Source organism: Papio anubis, chromosome X (assembly GCF_008728515.1).
Source record: "Papio anubis isolate 15944 chromosome X, Panubis1.0, whole genome shotgun sequence".
Classification (NCBI taxonomy): domain Eukaryota; kingdom Metazoa; phylum Chordata; class Mammalia; order Primates; family Cercopithecidae; genus Papio; species Papio anubis.
The window spans coordinates 5626308-5642085 of record NC_044996.1 but is presented as its reverse complement, the minus strand read 5'-3'; the positions used below and the strand labels follow the sequence as shown (position 1 = coordinate 5642085).

General features: G+C 50.2%; 2 protein-coding genes across 4 annotated transcripts in view; both read left to right on the top strand.

Annotated features, from left to right (window-relative positions):
* The window catches only part of LOC101012141 (transmembrane protein 185A), a 33455-nt gene extending 22768 nt beyond the window's left edge, over window positions 1-10687 (top strand). For 2 of the 3 annotated variants that reach the window (XM_031660677.1, XM_031660679.1), the window contains 4 exons: window positions 3243-3326; window positions 6799-6975; window positions 7596-7719; window positions 8993-10687. In XM_031660677.1, coding sequence (XP_031516537.1) covers window positions 3243-3326; window positions 6799-6975; window positions 7596-7719; window positions 8993-9237 — 630 coding nt within the window. In that variant the 3' untranslated portion in view covers window positions 9238-10687. The remainder of the gene's footprint in view (window positions 1-3242; window positions 3327-6798; window positions 6976-7595; window positions 7720-8992) is intronic. The other variant, XM_031660678.1, reaches the window with a different exon arrangement.
* Window positions 10688-11071: 384 nt separating this feature from the next.
* LOC101011794 (heat shock transcription factor, X-linked-like) lies at window positions 11072-14727 on the top strand. Its single transcript, XM_003918394.5, is given in 3 exon segments — window positions 11072-13110; window positions 13946-14615; window positions 14618-14727. Coding segments are annotated over 3 exon segments (1269 nt in total). The 5' UTR covers window positions 11072-12546; the 3' UTR covers window positions 14653-14727.
* The last annotated feature ends 1051 nt before the right edge of the window (window positions 14728-15778 follow it).

Below are 15778 nucleotides of genomic sequence, written 5' to 3'. Positions count from 1 at the left end.
ACTAGTAATAGTAGTAATGAAAATAATTGCAGATAATGTTTATTGAGCACTTACTGTGTGCCAGGCATTGTGCTAGGCACATCACATGCAGTAGTTTTCTTATTAACTATTCACAACCCTGTGAGGTAGGTCCAGAGAAGATAAGTCATTTGTTCATGGCCACATGCGAAGGGGCAGAACCAGGATTCCATTTGAGTCGGCCCAACTCTAAAGCCTGGGCACATAACTACATAACTGCACAGAAGCTGAGGGCCCAAAGCTGAATACTGATGGGTTAAGGGGAGAACTAGAGGCTATAGATGCCTGGTTTTGAGCTGTGTGGATAAAGAGTGAAGGAAGAAGACCGCAGTTGGCTTAGGAAGTAAACATAGCAGCCGTAGGGTGGGTCAGGCATATAAGCCTGGACCCCAGGTATAGGCGTGAGGGGAAGGTCCCTAGACAGAGGGATGGTGATGGAGCAAGGCCCTGTGGGACTCAGGGAGAATGGGACCCGGAGCACCAGGAAGGGTTTGGCCTTGAACAAGGGGAGCTATTCCCTGATTTTCATGCTGGTGGAAAGGCCACAGCATGGGTATGACTGGTAGGTAGGAGTGAGCTATGGAGGGAGAGTATCTGATGGTCCACTTTCACCCTCCCTAGAATTCCCAGTTTATATCAGGGACTTGAGCATCCATGGATTTTGGTATCCACGGGGGGTCCTGGAACCAATCCCCCACAGATACCGAGGGACAACTATACAAGGGCTAGGACTGCATTGGGCCTGAATTGCAGAAAGTCAGTCTTTCATACATTCACACTCTTGGCATTCCTGCCCTTGGAAGAAACAACATACCAGGAGCTGAGCTCCCTCCTCCTGTGACGCAAGAACAGTACCTATGTTGGTGAGGGGGTGGTTTGGAGTAGGCTCATGCAGAGATGGGAAGGAGGAGTTGAGGGTCTGCCAGGGAGCCCTGTGTCAGGAGGAAAGGGATGGCATTTTTGGGACACATTGAAGCCTAGAGGCAGGAAACACTCCATCAGCTGAGTGGACTGTGGCAGTTCAGATCCGACGGGAGCACAAGGTGGAAAGGAAGGAACTGTGGGAGTTGAGATGAGAGGGAGCCTCTACAGAGGGATTGGGCCAAATAGGGGCCACATCCTCAGCCTGCAGAGCATGTGCTGAAGTGCCCCAGGCACCCCAGTGCACTCGCAGGGCACCAGGGGATAGTGGACATTTTGAGGAGAACTGTAATATCTGACATTTGTTGGGACACCATACAAACTACTAGCTTGAAATAGTTTACAGGTTTATTTTTAGGCCACACTACATTCCTTTCAGTGATGTCGTATCTTTAAGAAGCTGGGTTTTCGGCAGCTGCTTTGAAAACTCAGAAGGCTAGTGCTGTGTGAAAATCCAGGTGAAGAACAGGTGACAAGAGTGGGAGCACCTTGTCTGATTCCAAGGCGTGGGAAATGGTGAGCTACCTGACAGGCACACGCATCCCACTGGGAATTAGTTTTGGTTATTTAAGAATAATATTAACATTTTTCTTTAGATTTATATGAATTATTTTTTCAAGTGGCTACTTAGAAATACTTACTAGGTTAGACGTAATTACTTAAATCAATGCAACGGTTGACATTCCTAGCCACATTAGGGATTTCTTTTGGCCTAGAGGTCTATGGAGGAATTACTAAATTCCTCATGTACCTATGTACTGAGAACTTTGGGAAGCTCTGGGCCCGGTCCCAGATTTCGATTTTGTGGGCAAGAATGTACTTTACCAGAGTGAGGAGCAGCCTGCAGGGCATTTGAACTGGAGGCAGGAGGTTAGTAAGGGGTTGCTGAAGTGGTAGGGGGATGGTGAGGAAGAAGGCCTCACTAGGCAGTCATCATCAGCATAGAAAGTGGGCACGGGATTCAGGAGAAGTCTGGACGCTACAGTGGACAGGATGTGGTGACTGAATGCAACAGTGTAGGAAAAAGAATACAGGGTGATTCCCGGGCTCATGGCTTGACAAATGAGACCACTGTTGTGCCTCAAAGTGACGTGGGAGGCTATAGAAAGAGGAGAGATAAGGTTCTAAGTGCAGGCGATAATGACCTCTGGGACTGGCTTCATTTGAGGTGCCTCTAGGAGAGCCGAGTGGCGTATGCACAGCTGGGTTTGCTATGCAGCAGGAAGGCTAAGTTGGAGACAGATGAGAGAACTCACCACTAAGGAGGTAATAATGGAAGCCAAGGGTCTGGTTGAAATTTCTTCTCCCCCAGTCCAGGGTGCAGCAGGTGAGTGAAAATATGTGTGTTCTTGTGTCTGTCTCCCTAATGGGGAGAGAAGACTGTTTGTGGCTCTGGGGAGCATCACCATTTAAGGAGGGGGAAAAGGAGACAGAAGGAATTACCAGAGCACTCCAGAGGGCTCCAAGACTGCATGGTGGGATCTTAGAAGGCCAGGAGGAGGGGAGCAAACAGGAAAGACTCATCCACAGTATCAGTAGGATGCCAGCTGAAGTGTTTTTGCTGTCTCCTGGTTATTGGTGACTTTGATGAAAGCTGTCTACTGATGGTCATGGGGGGTGGAGGCCAGATCACAATGGAGGAAGCTGGGAATGGTAAATGAGATAGTAGGGGCTTGCATATTCATTACTGTCTCACAGAGAGAAACCTGAGGCTAAGAGGGGTCTTGGATCAAAGGATGGGGTGGGTTTATCTGGTTTGGGGTTTTTTGTTTTTAATGAGAAGGAGTTATTTCTGTGCTGCTAGGAGGGATCAATGGAATAGGTGGGGTTAAAGATACAGTAAAGAATCTATAATTGATGGCTTGATGTGACAAGGTCCTCAAGGAGCCTGAAAGGAAAGGGTGGGATCCAAGGGCAAATCTGAGGTATGAGAAGAAGGACGCACAAGGATGGTTTTGAATAGACAGTATTGTTGGTAGGGGCATGAAGGAAGCTTAGTGGTCTATTGCAGTTAGCCTGTGTTCCCAGCGAACCTGGAAACAAGGTTCTCATCTGTGCTCAGGCCTCAGGCCACAAAGGGCAAGGCAGCAGAGGGGCAAGGCAGCAGGCCGAGCCATATTTCCCCTTGGCGTAATACTGCTGTGCCCCTCTGGTACCGAAAATCAGGAGTTTCCAGTGCAACATAATATTATACAAGTTACACTGTATTATAATGTGTATTGTCTTTTAGTGTGTTAACCAAATTACTGCAATATTAAATGCAAATTATACTTTGTTTAACTGATTCTTCTCTTCATTTTTAGTTAGAAATCCTGTGTTCTGTCAACATTCTCCAGTTTATATTCATTGCCTTAAGACTGGACAAGATCATCCACTGGCCTTGGCTTGTATGTAACTTTTAAAATGCTTAAATAAACTTCTTTTTTTATTATAAAAGTAATTCATATTCACTGTAGAAAGCTTGAAAAAGACAGACAAGCAGAAATAATAGCCTAATAGTCACCCATAATCCCACTATGGGGAGATAACATGGTTAGTGTTTTTTATGTCTGTGTTTTATACAAACAGTTGGGATATAACTGTGTGTACCGTTTTGTATCCTGATTTTTTTGTTTTAATGTTGTATCATAAACATTTTATCATGTTAATAAAAGGTCTTTATAAACATGACTTCTAAAGTTTAATTGATACAAAATATTCTTCAAGTGCATGTATCAAACCATCCTCTTATTTCTAAAATATGGTATTTCCATTGTTGCCAGTACTGAATGATTTTAAATCATGCTGCAGTGTATATGTTTATGCATTAAAATTTTTGCCTTAATTTTTTTTTTGGTTGTTTTCTTAGGAAATAGTCCAGAAATAGTGTTACTGGGCTACAGGTTGGGAACTGTTTGAGATTCCTATATACATATACTACACTGCCAACTTGCTTTTCCAAAAGCCATACCTGGCCAGGCACAGTGGCTTACACTTATAGTCCCAGCACTTTGGGAGGCCGAGGTGAGCTGATCACTTGAGCTCAGGAGTTCGAGACTAACCTGTGCAATGTAGCAAGACCCTGTCTCACTAGAAAAAAAAAAAAGCCATACCCATTTACACTCTTGCTGGTGGTGGCATCTGTCATGCTTCTAAACTGTGACTTCAGTTACTGGGCATTTGGTTGAAATTAACCGTGAATAAATGGGTGGATGGATGCAGAGACAGAAAGATAAGTGGCAAGACAGAAATTAGAGAACACAGTATAGTTTCCACTATTAAATGCATGGAAAAAAGATGGAGACTAAAGGCAGAAGAGTTCTATTGCCACTGGGAGGTAAGGTCATGCTAGTGTTTTTGTTTCAGTTTTATTTTCTCTGTTGTTTGATGTATAATTTTGCATACAATATATTTTATGTATTAAATATAGTTACCTTTAAAAAGTAAAAAGTACAGTAAAGAATTGGGAGCAGAGAAGAAACGAAGGGAAGCTAAATACACTCCATACTTAAAGATGGGAATAATCACTTCTGCCCAAAGCCTTTGTTTTTATTCAGCCACTCATCCTCAACTTCACAGTGCTGTATCTGGAGAATGGTCATTGGGTTCAAAACTGTTTCTGTTGTGACATGGAGGAAACATGTCCAAACAAGACCAAATTTTTTAGTATAAGATACTGTCAGGGAAAAAAAAATGATTAGTAATTTTTAGTGCTTTCCACAAATGAGAAGAAAGATTTTTTTCTGCCCTTCATCCTCTGTAGATCCCAGTTGATGAAGCAGTCTGAGTACATGTTTCCCATAGTGAGCGAGAGACAAGAAGGAAGGCTATTGAGATCTAACATTCCACCCATGAAGGAACTTCAGTAAAAAGGAGAATCTCATCACAGAACGGGAAAGGGGGAAGAAAGGCTGTGCATAGACTCTGCAGAAAAACCTACGATCAAAAACTCCAGGCTGGTCAGGAGGGGTAAAATTCCTATGCCAACTCAAATCATAGATCTAAAAGAAAATGTGAAACTATAGATCTGTTAGGAAATAACATAGGACAGAATCTTTGGGGTTTGCAATTAGGCAAAGAGTACTTAGAAATGGCACTGTTAATATAGTCCATATGAGAAAGAAATTATAAATTTGGACTTCCTCAAAATTGAAATGAAGACAGACCACAGACTGGGAGAAAATATTTGCAAAGCACACATCAAAACACTGACTTGTACCCAGAACATACAGAGAACTCTTAAAAACTCAAAAATGCAAAAAGAAACACCTACTTTAAAAATTGGCAAAAGAGTTGACAATTTGCAAATGGGATATATGCATGGGGAAAAAGCACAGGAAAAGATGCTCAATGTCATTACAGGTTAGGGAAGGCAAACTACAACCAGGATGAGGGCCCGAAACACATGGCTTCAGAATGACGAAACTCAATAACACTGACAAGGGCATGTGCCCAGGAGGATGCAGAGGAACTGGGACCCTCCAGTGTCACTGGGGGGAAGGCAGATGGTACAGGCATTGTGGAAAATGGTTTGGCAGTTTCTCATGCAGTTAAAAGCACATTTACCCTGGGATGTGGCTGCCCCACACCTAAGTACTTACCCTAGGAAGTGAAAGGGCGCAGCCAGGTAGAAACCCACACTCTAGTGTTTGTAGCCACCGTATTTGTGATAGCCAAGGGCTGGAAACCATCCGCAGCGGAGGGTTGGGTAAACAAACTGTAGGCATCGATACAATGAAATAGCACTCAGCAATGAGAGGGTCCACCTGTGGATACAGGGAGGGAACAATATGGATGAATCTCAGAGGCATTATGTGGATGGCGGGAAGCCAGTCTCAACAGTCTTGTCTCGCGATGCCATCTACATAAAGTTCCAGCAGAGACAAAAGTACAGTGACAGAGAACAGATCAGTGTTTGCCGGGCTAATGGTGGGACAGTGTGATAGTGGAGGGACAGCACGAGAGAGTTTTGCAGGGTGACAGACTTCTTCCGCATCCTGTCTATGGCTGTGCGAATCTACACTTGTGTGAATACTCAGGGAATGCACACTAAAGGAAGACAGTCACTTTTCCTACTGTATGATAGATAATTAATAAAAAGGGAGAACAGAGAAGTGTCGTCCCAGGGGGCAGGCCAGGAGGGCGACGACGTGTCACAGGGGAGCCTTGGCCAAGTGGCATCCCCAGAACTCATCCTCTGGGCTTGTGTGTGGATGAGACAAGGTCTACCTGGTACGACAGCAACATACTTGGAATGCACCCTTGCCGTGGAGGCAGGGACCCAGCAGCCCTATGTATCCAGCATCAACCTGTATCCAGCATCAACCTGTCAAGCTCACTAACTTGGTAGGGGTGAGGTTAGGGATCCTTAGGAGCCCAGGCAGCCACACTTTCCGGGGAGCCCTTTTCCATTTGTGTTGGCAAAGTACCCTCAGTAGGTTGTGGGAATGTTGGCTGTGAAGAGAGTCTGTTGGGGTGAGATCTTGTGTGTGTGCACAGGGTGACAGCTGTGTCCCGTTTCCTGGGAAGCTGTGATGGCAGCAGAGCCTGGGGGAGCCTGAGCGAGTGTGAGAGGGTGGGCCTCTGGAAGAGTAGAGGCTGCGGAGCCAGATGCAGGGCTGTGTGTCACCCAAAAGAAGAGGGACTGAGGACTCACTGAGCGTTTGTGTCATAAACGGTGGCAGCAGGCCCCATAGTGAACATACCATACCTTTTCCGTCCTGAGCGATCCTCGCAGCAGTCCTGGGAGGTAGAACGTCCTTATTCAGCTCGCGGGAGGGACCGCCTTAACTGGAGAGACACAGCAAGGTGCTAAAGGTGCCTTCCATCAGAGGCCGGGTGGGAAGCTCTAAAGAGACTTCTTCTCTCCCCCACTCCCAGGTTGTGTGTGTCCCGCTGTGGATTCTCATGTCTTTTCTGTGCCTGGTGGTCCTCTACTACATCGTGTGGTCCGTCTTGTTCTTGCGCTCTATGGATGTGATTGCCGAGCAGCGCAGGACACACATAACCATGGCCCTGAGCTGGATGACCATCGTCGTGCCCCTTCTTACGTTTGAGGTAAGCTTTCCACGGGAAGCCTCTTCAGCCCCTGAAGCTTGCGCTTCCCCTGACAGGATTCTGCACCCCTGGAAAGGCAGCCTCTGTCCGTCAAGCTCACAGTGAGCCCACTCCAGGAGAGGGGAGAGAACACGGCCATCTCTGGGAGGGAGATTTGGAGAAAGGAAAGCATCCTTCCTTTCTCTTGGGGGCAGTGTGTGGGCCTGGCAGGGAGAAGAGTGCACCGTTTTTAGCCATGGTGCCTCTGTATGGCTCCAGTTTCCACTTTGGAAAAGCAGAGTTGGATGCCGGATTTATGTATTGGAGTCGCATGGAGAATTCTAGAATGGGAGCTGTTGACTCCTTAGAACAAACACTGGGAAGAGTTTGCCATAAAACTGTTGGCATTGGGAACTTTTCAAGTGGAGAGGCTACTGCTGAGCTCTGAAGAGGGACATAAAAGCTCATTTGGAGTTTTCCCCATGGATGGGTGGTTTCCTGCCTTTTCCTGCGGTGCTGATGTTCCTTCTTCTGGGAGCCCATGTGGGGGTGGGGTGGTGGGGAGGAGCTGCCTAATGAGGTCTGGCTTCCGCCTCTATCCATTTTCGATGTTGGCATCGACAGGGACTATGTCTCTTTAGATTCTGCTGGTTCACAAACTGGATGGCCACAATGCCTTCTCCTGCATCCCGATTTTTGTCCCCCTTTGGCTCTCGTTGATCACGCTGATGGCAACCACATTTGGACAGAAGGGAGGAAACCACTGTATGTACTCAGCATTTGAGAAGTCCTTGGTGTGTGTGTGGGGTGGGACCATGGGGTGGGGGATGGATAGAAGTCTAGGAAGGGATGAATCTCCGAGGGCCCCAATTTAGAAGCTTGTGTGGGAAAGCGAGGGCTGAGGAAATTCTGGGACCCTCTAAGGGAAGGGCATGCCATAACTCCGGTGTTCCGCTGGCCTGCACTGGGACTTTTCTCGCAGCGCACGCTGCCATTTGAGGTAGAACCAGACAAGGCAGGCAACCTCTCAGAGATCCCGTTCCCTCCTCTGCAAAATGGGGATTAAGATAGATTCTTCCCAGGCCTGTGAGGGTTTGATGGAAAATCCACATCTCCCACCCAAACCCTGGGATTCATCCTAGGTCCCTGTTGGCCCCTCTGCCTCCCCCATATCCTTGCTGCCATCACCTGAGCCTTGCCTGTCTTGCCTTGCTAGCACTCTATTCCCCTCCATCTGCTTGCTGAGGCAGACACTGCCAAAATGATCTCTGCAGAGGGTGCCTTCCTGGCGAGGCTGTGAGCTCCACGGCATGGAAGCCCAGAGCACTGCCCTTCGGAAAGCCAGTGGGTTTGGGGGCCGGGCCTCACTGCAGCCCAGCAGCCCAGGCTATGCTTGCTGTTTGTGCCTCTGCCCCGCCGGGAGCAGGGAGGGCCTGCACCGAGCTGACACCCCAGTAGCACTGGGACTGGGAAAGTGGCTTTAAGGTGGCTCCATGAGTTCAGGCCCCCTCCTGGCCAGGACCCATGCATGACTACTGCCCTCGCAGATTCTAGAGGGTGATGGAAATCGTGTTTTTGGGTGGCACTGTCATCCATGAGTTTATCCTGGCTGGAGAAGATTAGCGGAAGACACCATAGTCTACGCACCACAGATATTTTGAGACTCCCTGGAGCAGTAGTTCTCAAACTTGGGCACCCAGCAGAATCCCAAAAGGGCCAGAAAAAGGGGACCGCTGGAGTCCACCCTAGCCCGACTCAGTTTCTGGAAGTCTGGGCTGGGGCCCGAGAACGGCATCCCTAAATAGACCCCGGGGACGCTGTCCCTGCCAGTCCGGGAACCTCACTCAGACAACCACAGAGCTAGCATTTGTACTTCTCCCCCATTTTGGGTACTCAAGCCCTGTTCAGGCTTTGTGACTCAGGAGTCTGGATAAAGTATATTATGACGGTGTAGGAGTGAAACTTCTTGTTATGGAAAGAAAGTTAACAGGAAGGTCAGTTGAGCTCGTGTGTGAAACAAAAAATTCTTATTTTTCAGGGTGGTTTGGTATCCGCAAAGATTTCTGTCAGTTTCTGCTTGAAATCTTCCCATTTCTACGAGAATATGGAAATATTTCCTATGATCTCCATCACGAAGATAATGAAGAAACCGAAGAGACCCCAGTTCCGGAGCCTCCTAAAATCGCACCCATGTTTCGAAAGAAGGCCAGGGTGGTCATTACCCAGAGCCCTGGGAAGTATGTGCTCCCACCTCCCAAATTAAATATCGAAATGCCAGATTAGATGCCACTTCCGGGGACAGAGCTAAAGTGGACTGCGACGCGCTCTCTCCACCTTCCTCTGCCCCCTCGTTCACCCCACAAACCAGAACCAGTACTGGAGCTGGGTCTCCAGGTACGTCCATCTCATGCCTTGTTTGCATCCTGCGCCTATCAGCCACTCACCACGACGGGACGTGGAAGTGGCAGGTGACAGGGGTGTGTGCCAGCAGATGTGGATGCCAGGAAGAGTGTGAGAACAGGGGCGGGATTTCCATCTGTCTGGGAGGGGCTCCAGGTACCCCTCTTCCTCGTCAGACCCACCGGGGGATGGCTGCTTACCAGGTCCCCAAAAGGAACATCTGTCTACACGGTGCTGAAATCCCAATCAAAAGTGTTGTTTAGAAATGTTTCTCTACGGGGCTGATCTCCTGCAGCTCGCTCAGCACTCCCAGGTCCTTAGCACTCCCAGGTCGTAGCTGGCGCAGTCAGTAGGAACTGTAACTATGTCTCTGATGCACCACGTGTTTAGACACAGCACAGTCCTTTTTTCTGTTCCTACCGTGGAAGTAGTTTCTCTTTGGGCATGCTGACAGCACTTTTTCATAGCCTCACCGATGAGCGCTTTCTGCGGGAGTGACTCCATGCCTGTATACAGAGTATTTATACAAATGTTTTAGCATCTTCATATGCGGTGTTAACCCCTAGTTCTGTACAGCATTTTCTGTTCAAGTATTTTTTTACAAGCTTGTGCTGTAGGCACATGCCTTCTGCTGCAGAAGTGGACACCCGTGGCACACCCACCCCGCCCCAGTGGGGTGCCATGCCTTCCTGGGACATTGCCACTTCTGCCCTGGAACTCATGCAGGTACGTAGTAGCTGCTATTGCCAGAACAGCAAAGCCAAGCAAGAGATGGTCCATGCTTTTCTGACGTTCTCAGAATAGTGGCTAGCCTAAAACCTGACAAGCGCTGCTTGAAGCCGGAACACTGGAGAATGTTGCTGAGAGCAGAAATGGCCACGCGGGTCACGATTATGCTTGGGAAAGTCTCAGGCTTCCCTCCTGCCAGCAACAAGAACGCTTTGGGGTAGGCACGATGTTTTCACGTGTGCGTGCCGTTTCTCCAAGCACTGCAGGTTCCGCCGTGTGCCGGAGGCTACAAGTTTAACATCCTCCTTCCCGAAAACAAATAGGTCCTATGCTGAAAAAAGGGTAAAAAATGAGTATTGTTCTTCTCAGCCAGGAGAAGAGTGTGGCGTTTTAACACGACCAACTGCTCGCCGGCATACTTGGGGTTAATTCAACTCTGCTGCGAACATGACTCCGCCCCTGGCACTGGCCTCCAGCAAGCCTGCTCTTTTTGGGGTACGGGGGAGCAGGATGGTTTAGCCTTTCCTGCTCAGTGTGTAAAAAAATGTAGCGAAAGCCACTATTTTTGCTCTCTTAAGCTGTTCAATAAACTGGTTCCTCGTTTTCCATGTGCACGATGTGTATCTTATTTGCTGGATGGCCCAGGAAACTGGAATGGCCCTCTCAGCCAGCCTCAGAGGAAAGCAATCTCTAGCTGGCACAGGCAGCCGAGTGAGGCTGGCGGCTGCTGGGACACAGCCTTTAGAATGAGTCCTTGAGTGCACAGCTCCCAGGGATATATGGGGTAGCGGGAAGGAGGGGACGCTGCGCAGATGCCACTGTTGGCTGGGCTACACCGTGCCACACTTGTTACTGCTTAGGAGGCTTTCTGGAGTGTTCCTCGGGTGCTAAGACAGTCTGCAGCAGACACTGTCCTTTTACTGCTGCTGGTCCTCGTTTGCTCCCCAGTCATGTCAACAGCTGAGGACTGCTCATGCTGCAACAAAAGGCTCTGCAATTGCTGTCTAGCTAGCCCTGGCTGTCTCTAGAGTTCTGCCTGAACTGAAACTCAAGTGGGGTTGAGCTCATGACTTGCGGCAATTGACGAGGAAATCCACCAGTTGCTGTGGCTGGAAGGATTTTCAGTCCTGTGGGTTGTAACCAGAGGCCACAGGTGGATTCTGCCTTAGGCTCATGAGATTTCCGACTTGCTGTTCAAGAAAATGCCTTGTGAAGTGACAACAGTAGCTATGACCCAACTGCCAGGTGCCTTGCTAGTTCCTGTTCGTGCCACTGGATCCTCACAGCCCTGGGAAGCAGGTGCTACTACTCTTATCCCCAGGAGGAGACAGAGGCTGAGAGAGGTTAAGTGACGTGCCCAAGTCACACAGCTTGGCAGCGGCCGGGTCGAGACACCAGCATCAGCAGTCTGTTTGCAGACCCCTCACTGTCACCCCCTGAGCCAGTGCGTCTTGGGCCCTGGGGTCAGGATGTCTCAAGCGTGGAGGCATCACTGGTTTGTGGAAGTCTCTGGAAGGTCCCTGAGCTCTTTGCCCAGAAATGAGTCAGGGGAATCTGTAGAGAGGTGGCCCTGTGTGTGGGGACAGTGTGTGACACAGACACTGCTTTGGAGGGACGCCGCTCCCGTGACCTCCTAGCATCACATCCCAAAGGAACAACTGTTGCAGAGATGGACCTCTGGGCACAAACCCACGTGCGTTTCTCTGGAGACACTGGCCAAGGAAAACAAGACATGCTCGAAGGCCAACAGCTGCATGCCCCACCACGATGTGACCGCAGAGACCCGGGGTGTAGAAGAGTGTCTCTGCTTGGTGGGGGGACACATGCAGGCCAAGGAGAGGCGGGAAGAAGGCAGCCTCCGACTCGCCACTGGACTGCATGGCGACGCTGGTGCGGCAGTCAGCTAAGCCATTTGCGTAAGTGGCCTTCGGGCATCTGCGTGCTGGGGACCGACAGTGGGGGTGTGTCAGGTGGATCTGTATGGAGCACATTGCTGCCGCTGGCTAGGACAGGGTAGAAAGGGGGGCGTGGCTACAGCCTGACCCGTGGGCACCGTCCTACCCTTTATTCTGTGCTTCAAAGTGTCAGTCGTGCTGCTGTCTGTGGGCTCATGACTCAGACGGTGAGCTCTGACCTTCCTGAGCCAGGGCTTTGCTGTGGTTCTGCCTGGCTCAGGAGCTCTGGGACAAGGGAACCGCTCCAGGTCTGCACCTAAGGTGTGGCAGGGCCCCTCGACACTCCTGTGTACTAGTGTCGTCTTTCCCATTGAAATGACTGTGAGGACTAGAATGTGCACGTGCAGATGGGCAGCTACTTGTCTGCCTTGGCCCTTTATTACATAACTTGCTGGGTTTGTGGAGATGTCATCCCCCCAGCAGTCAGAGCCCGTTTGTGATGTCGTGGGGCTGGTTACATGACTGCCAAGGGGTGCTGCTGGCCACACTGCACTAGCAAGTTTGCCAGATGGAGGACAAGCCATCACTGAGTGTGGCTCTCTGTGAAGAAAGAAATTCGAGAGGACAGGGTCATGGCTTGGACAGGGTGCCTTTTCCTCCCCAGTTGCACTCAGAGACCTACCTTCACCCAGCAGATCCTTCCCCTGCCTGGGATGACCCAGTGTCCACTGGGAGCCCTAACTTCAGGCTGCTGACAGAAGAAATCGCTTTCCAAGCTCTGGCCGAGGAGGCTTCGTTCAGAAGGCCGCGCCCTGATGGTGACATCCCGCCCCAGGGAGAAGACAATCTCCTCTCCCTCCCTTTTCCGCAGAAACTGTGGAGACTGGTCAGCAGCAATCAGTTTTCATCCATCTGGTGGGATGAAGGAGGGGCTTCTATAGTGATCAATCAAAAACTCTTTGAAAAGGAGATTCTCGAAAGGGATGTCGCACACAAAGTGTTTGCCACGGATTCAATAAAGAGCTTCTTCCGCCAGCTAAACTTGTATGGCTTCCGAAAACGGCGTCAATGCTCTTTCAGGACCCTCACCCACGTTTTCCCCGCACAAAGGCCGGTCTCCATCTTGAATAAGGTAATGAACGACAAGCCTCTGGAGGGGTTAAGTCTGTGGGCTCTGGGTCCCGGTCGGGTGGAAGTCCCAGGACTGCCTCCTGGGAAGTGGGCGACCTCAGGCAGGGTGTGGGGCCATCACTGTGGGCCTATGTCCCCCTCTGGGTGGAGGTGACATGAACTAAGAGTGAATGTGGGGAGAGGGCTGAGGATGGTGCCGGCCCCTCTGGAGTGTGTAAAATATCACAGGTGCTAAGTAGCCGTATCTGCATGTCCTCCTACCCGGGACCAGCCATGTCCTCTGGTGGTTGCTGTGTCCCCCTGACTCCATAGCGCTTTACCCTGTGAGGTGAGCAGGCCAGGGGAGTCTGGTATTTGTACCACTATCACCCTAGCTGGTGTCGGAGAAGTGCTCAAGTTGAAGCGCTGAAGGGCGCCTGGCACAGGAGGTGCAGACGCTCCTGCTGCCCGTGGTAGGTGGGGCCCCTGCTGTGGAAGAGCCAGTGCCCAGGACCTCCAGCCCAGCCGGGGTGCATTCTGTTGCCAGCTGACACTGTGGGGGAGGCCCAGAATCATCTTCCCTCCTGGTCTGCAACTTCAAAGACCCTTTCCGCCGGCCGTGGCCACCCTAATCTGCCATTTTGAGGCTTTTTCCAAGACGGAAAGGCCCGCCACAAATTGGTAAACCTTGATGATGTGAACGCGAGTCCCCAGCTTCCTTTGGGGACTGGGACCTTTTCCAGAAAGTCCTCCTGGGCCAGTAGAGTTCTCTTGCACAGGGGCGTAGATGGTTGGGAGTTGCAGTTCATCCTTGTGACTTGCAGTTTCCTTTTCTTTATTTAAACTTTGACTCATAGTTAGAGTTCTACTGCCATCCCTACTTTCAAAGAGACTCCCCTCACCTCCTCGTGAGGATGAAGAGAAGAGTGGGCGTCAAGTCTGCACCAGGACATCAGGAGGGGGACAAGCCAGAAGCTGCTGGATCCTGTCTGGCACCAGCAGACACTGAGCAACAAGATCACACATCTCCGAATGAGAATGATCAGGTCACACCGCAACACCAGGAAGCGGTGGGTCCCAACACCCAAATCAGAAGTGTCTCTGCTCTACCAGCAAGTCCTGTGATGGTGCCCGATCCCGCCATGGCAAGTGACAACACTCCAGTGACCCAGCCGGCCGGCGAGTGGTCAGAGGGCAGCCAGGCTCACGTCACTCCGGTGGCCGCTGTCCCTGGGCCTGCAGCGCAGCCCTTCCTCTCTGTCCCCGGATCTCCCACCCAGATGAATTCTTACAGGCCTGTGGTGGCCCTTCCCACAGCGTCCCCCAGTACCCTTGCCATGGAGACCACAGGACTTCCTGCGCCTGGCATGCTGCCCTTTTGCCATCTCTGGGTGCCGGTGACCCTAGTGGCTGCTGGAGCTGCACAGCCTGTTGTCTCCATGGCCATGTTCCCCCATCCCCTAGCTCTGCACCACCATTGCCCCCACAGCCACCGCACATCACAGTACATGCCAGCTAGCGATGGCCCCAGGCATACCCAGACTACGCAGACCAGCGCACATAGAGGCGAGCATTTGGGCAGAATATGTGCCGGTCAATAAATGTGTCACAAAATGAGTAATTTTCTGACTGCACAAAAGAGTCTTCATGGTCTCCGTCCTTTTTGTTTCTTTGCAGTCGAGTACCCCCTCCGACATCTTTGGCTTGCATGATAAAGACTTCAGCCTAACACACCTCCCTGGAAAAATGCCCAGGAGATACTCGAGCAGGTGCTGGGTTTTAGGAAGCCCCGCAGACATCCTGCCTCTGCTCATTAAAAATTACCTGGAGCTGGCCAGGTGCGGTGGCTCACGCCTGTAATCCCAGCACTTTGGGAGGCCGAGGCGGGCAGATCACAGGTCAGGAGATCGAGACCATCCTGGCTAACACGGTGAAACCCTGTCTCTACTAAAAATACAAAAACTTAGCTGGGCGTGGTGGCAGGTGCAGGTAGTCCCAGCTACTCAGGAGGCTGAGGCAGGAGAATGGCGTGAACCCGGGAGGCGGAGCTTGTAGCGAGACGAGATTGCGCCACTGCACTCCAGCCTGGGCGACAGAGGGAGATTCCGTCTCAAAAAAAAAAAAAAAAAAAAGAACAAAAAATTACCTGGAGCTGCTCGCTGAGTGCCAATTGTGGCGCTAGCATTGATGGCCGAGGGTTCACAATGTCACTGTGTTGCTGGCCATACCTTGTCGTGGCGGTGCCTTTATATAACAGGATCTTCACTTTACACACAGATGAGATCACGTCTGGCTTTGTCATTGGGTTAAAAAGTGCCCTTGTTACTTGTGGAGGTCACAAATACTACCAAGGAGTCCTACGGGTTTACGGTTTAGAGGGTGCTCATTAGTGTCTGGTGGACAGGATTTACGTTTGGCTTTTATGTCTGTACTGGAGCCGGTGGGGTTTTTTACTTCCTTCCTTGATTCCCCCACTACGCCCTCACTTTTTCTTTCTTGTTTTTTTTCCTTCCTTCCTCCCTTCCTTCCTTCCTTCCTTCCCGTCTCTCTCTCTCTCTCTGTCTCTTTCGCTCTCTCCATTCCTTCCTTCTCTGTCTTTCTTTTTGAGTCAAAAATTAATTTAAAAGATGTCATGTTTTAACTAAGGAAGCAGCCTTTTCTGGTGACTTGGAGTGTTCAACTTAGAACAC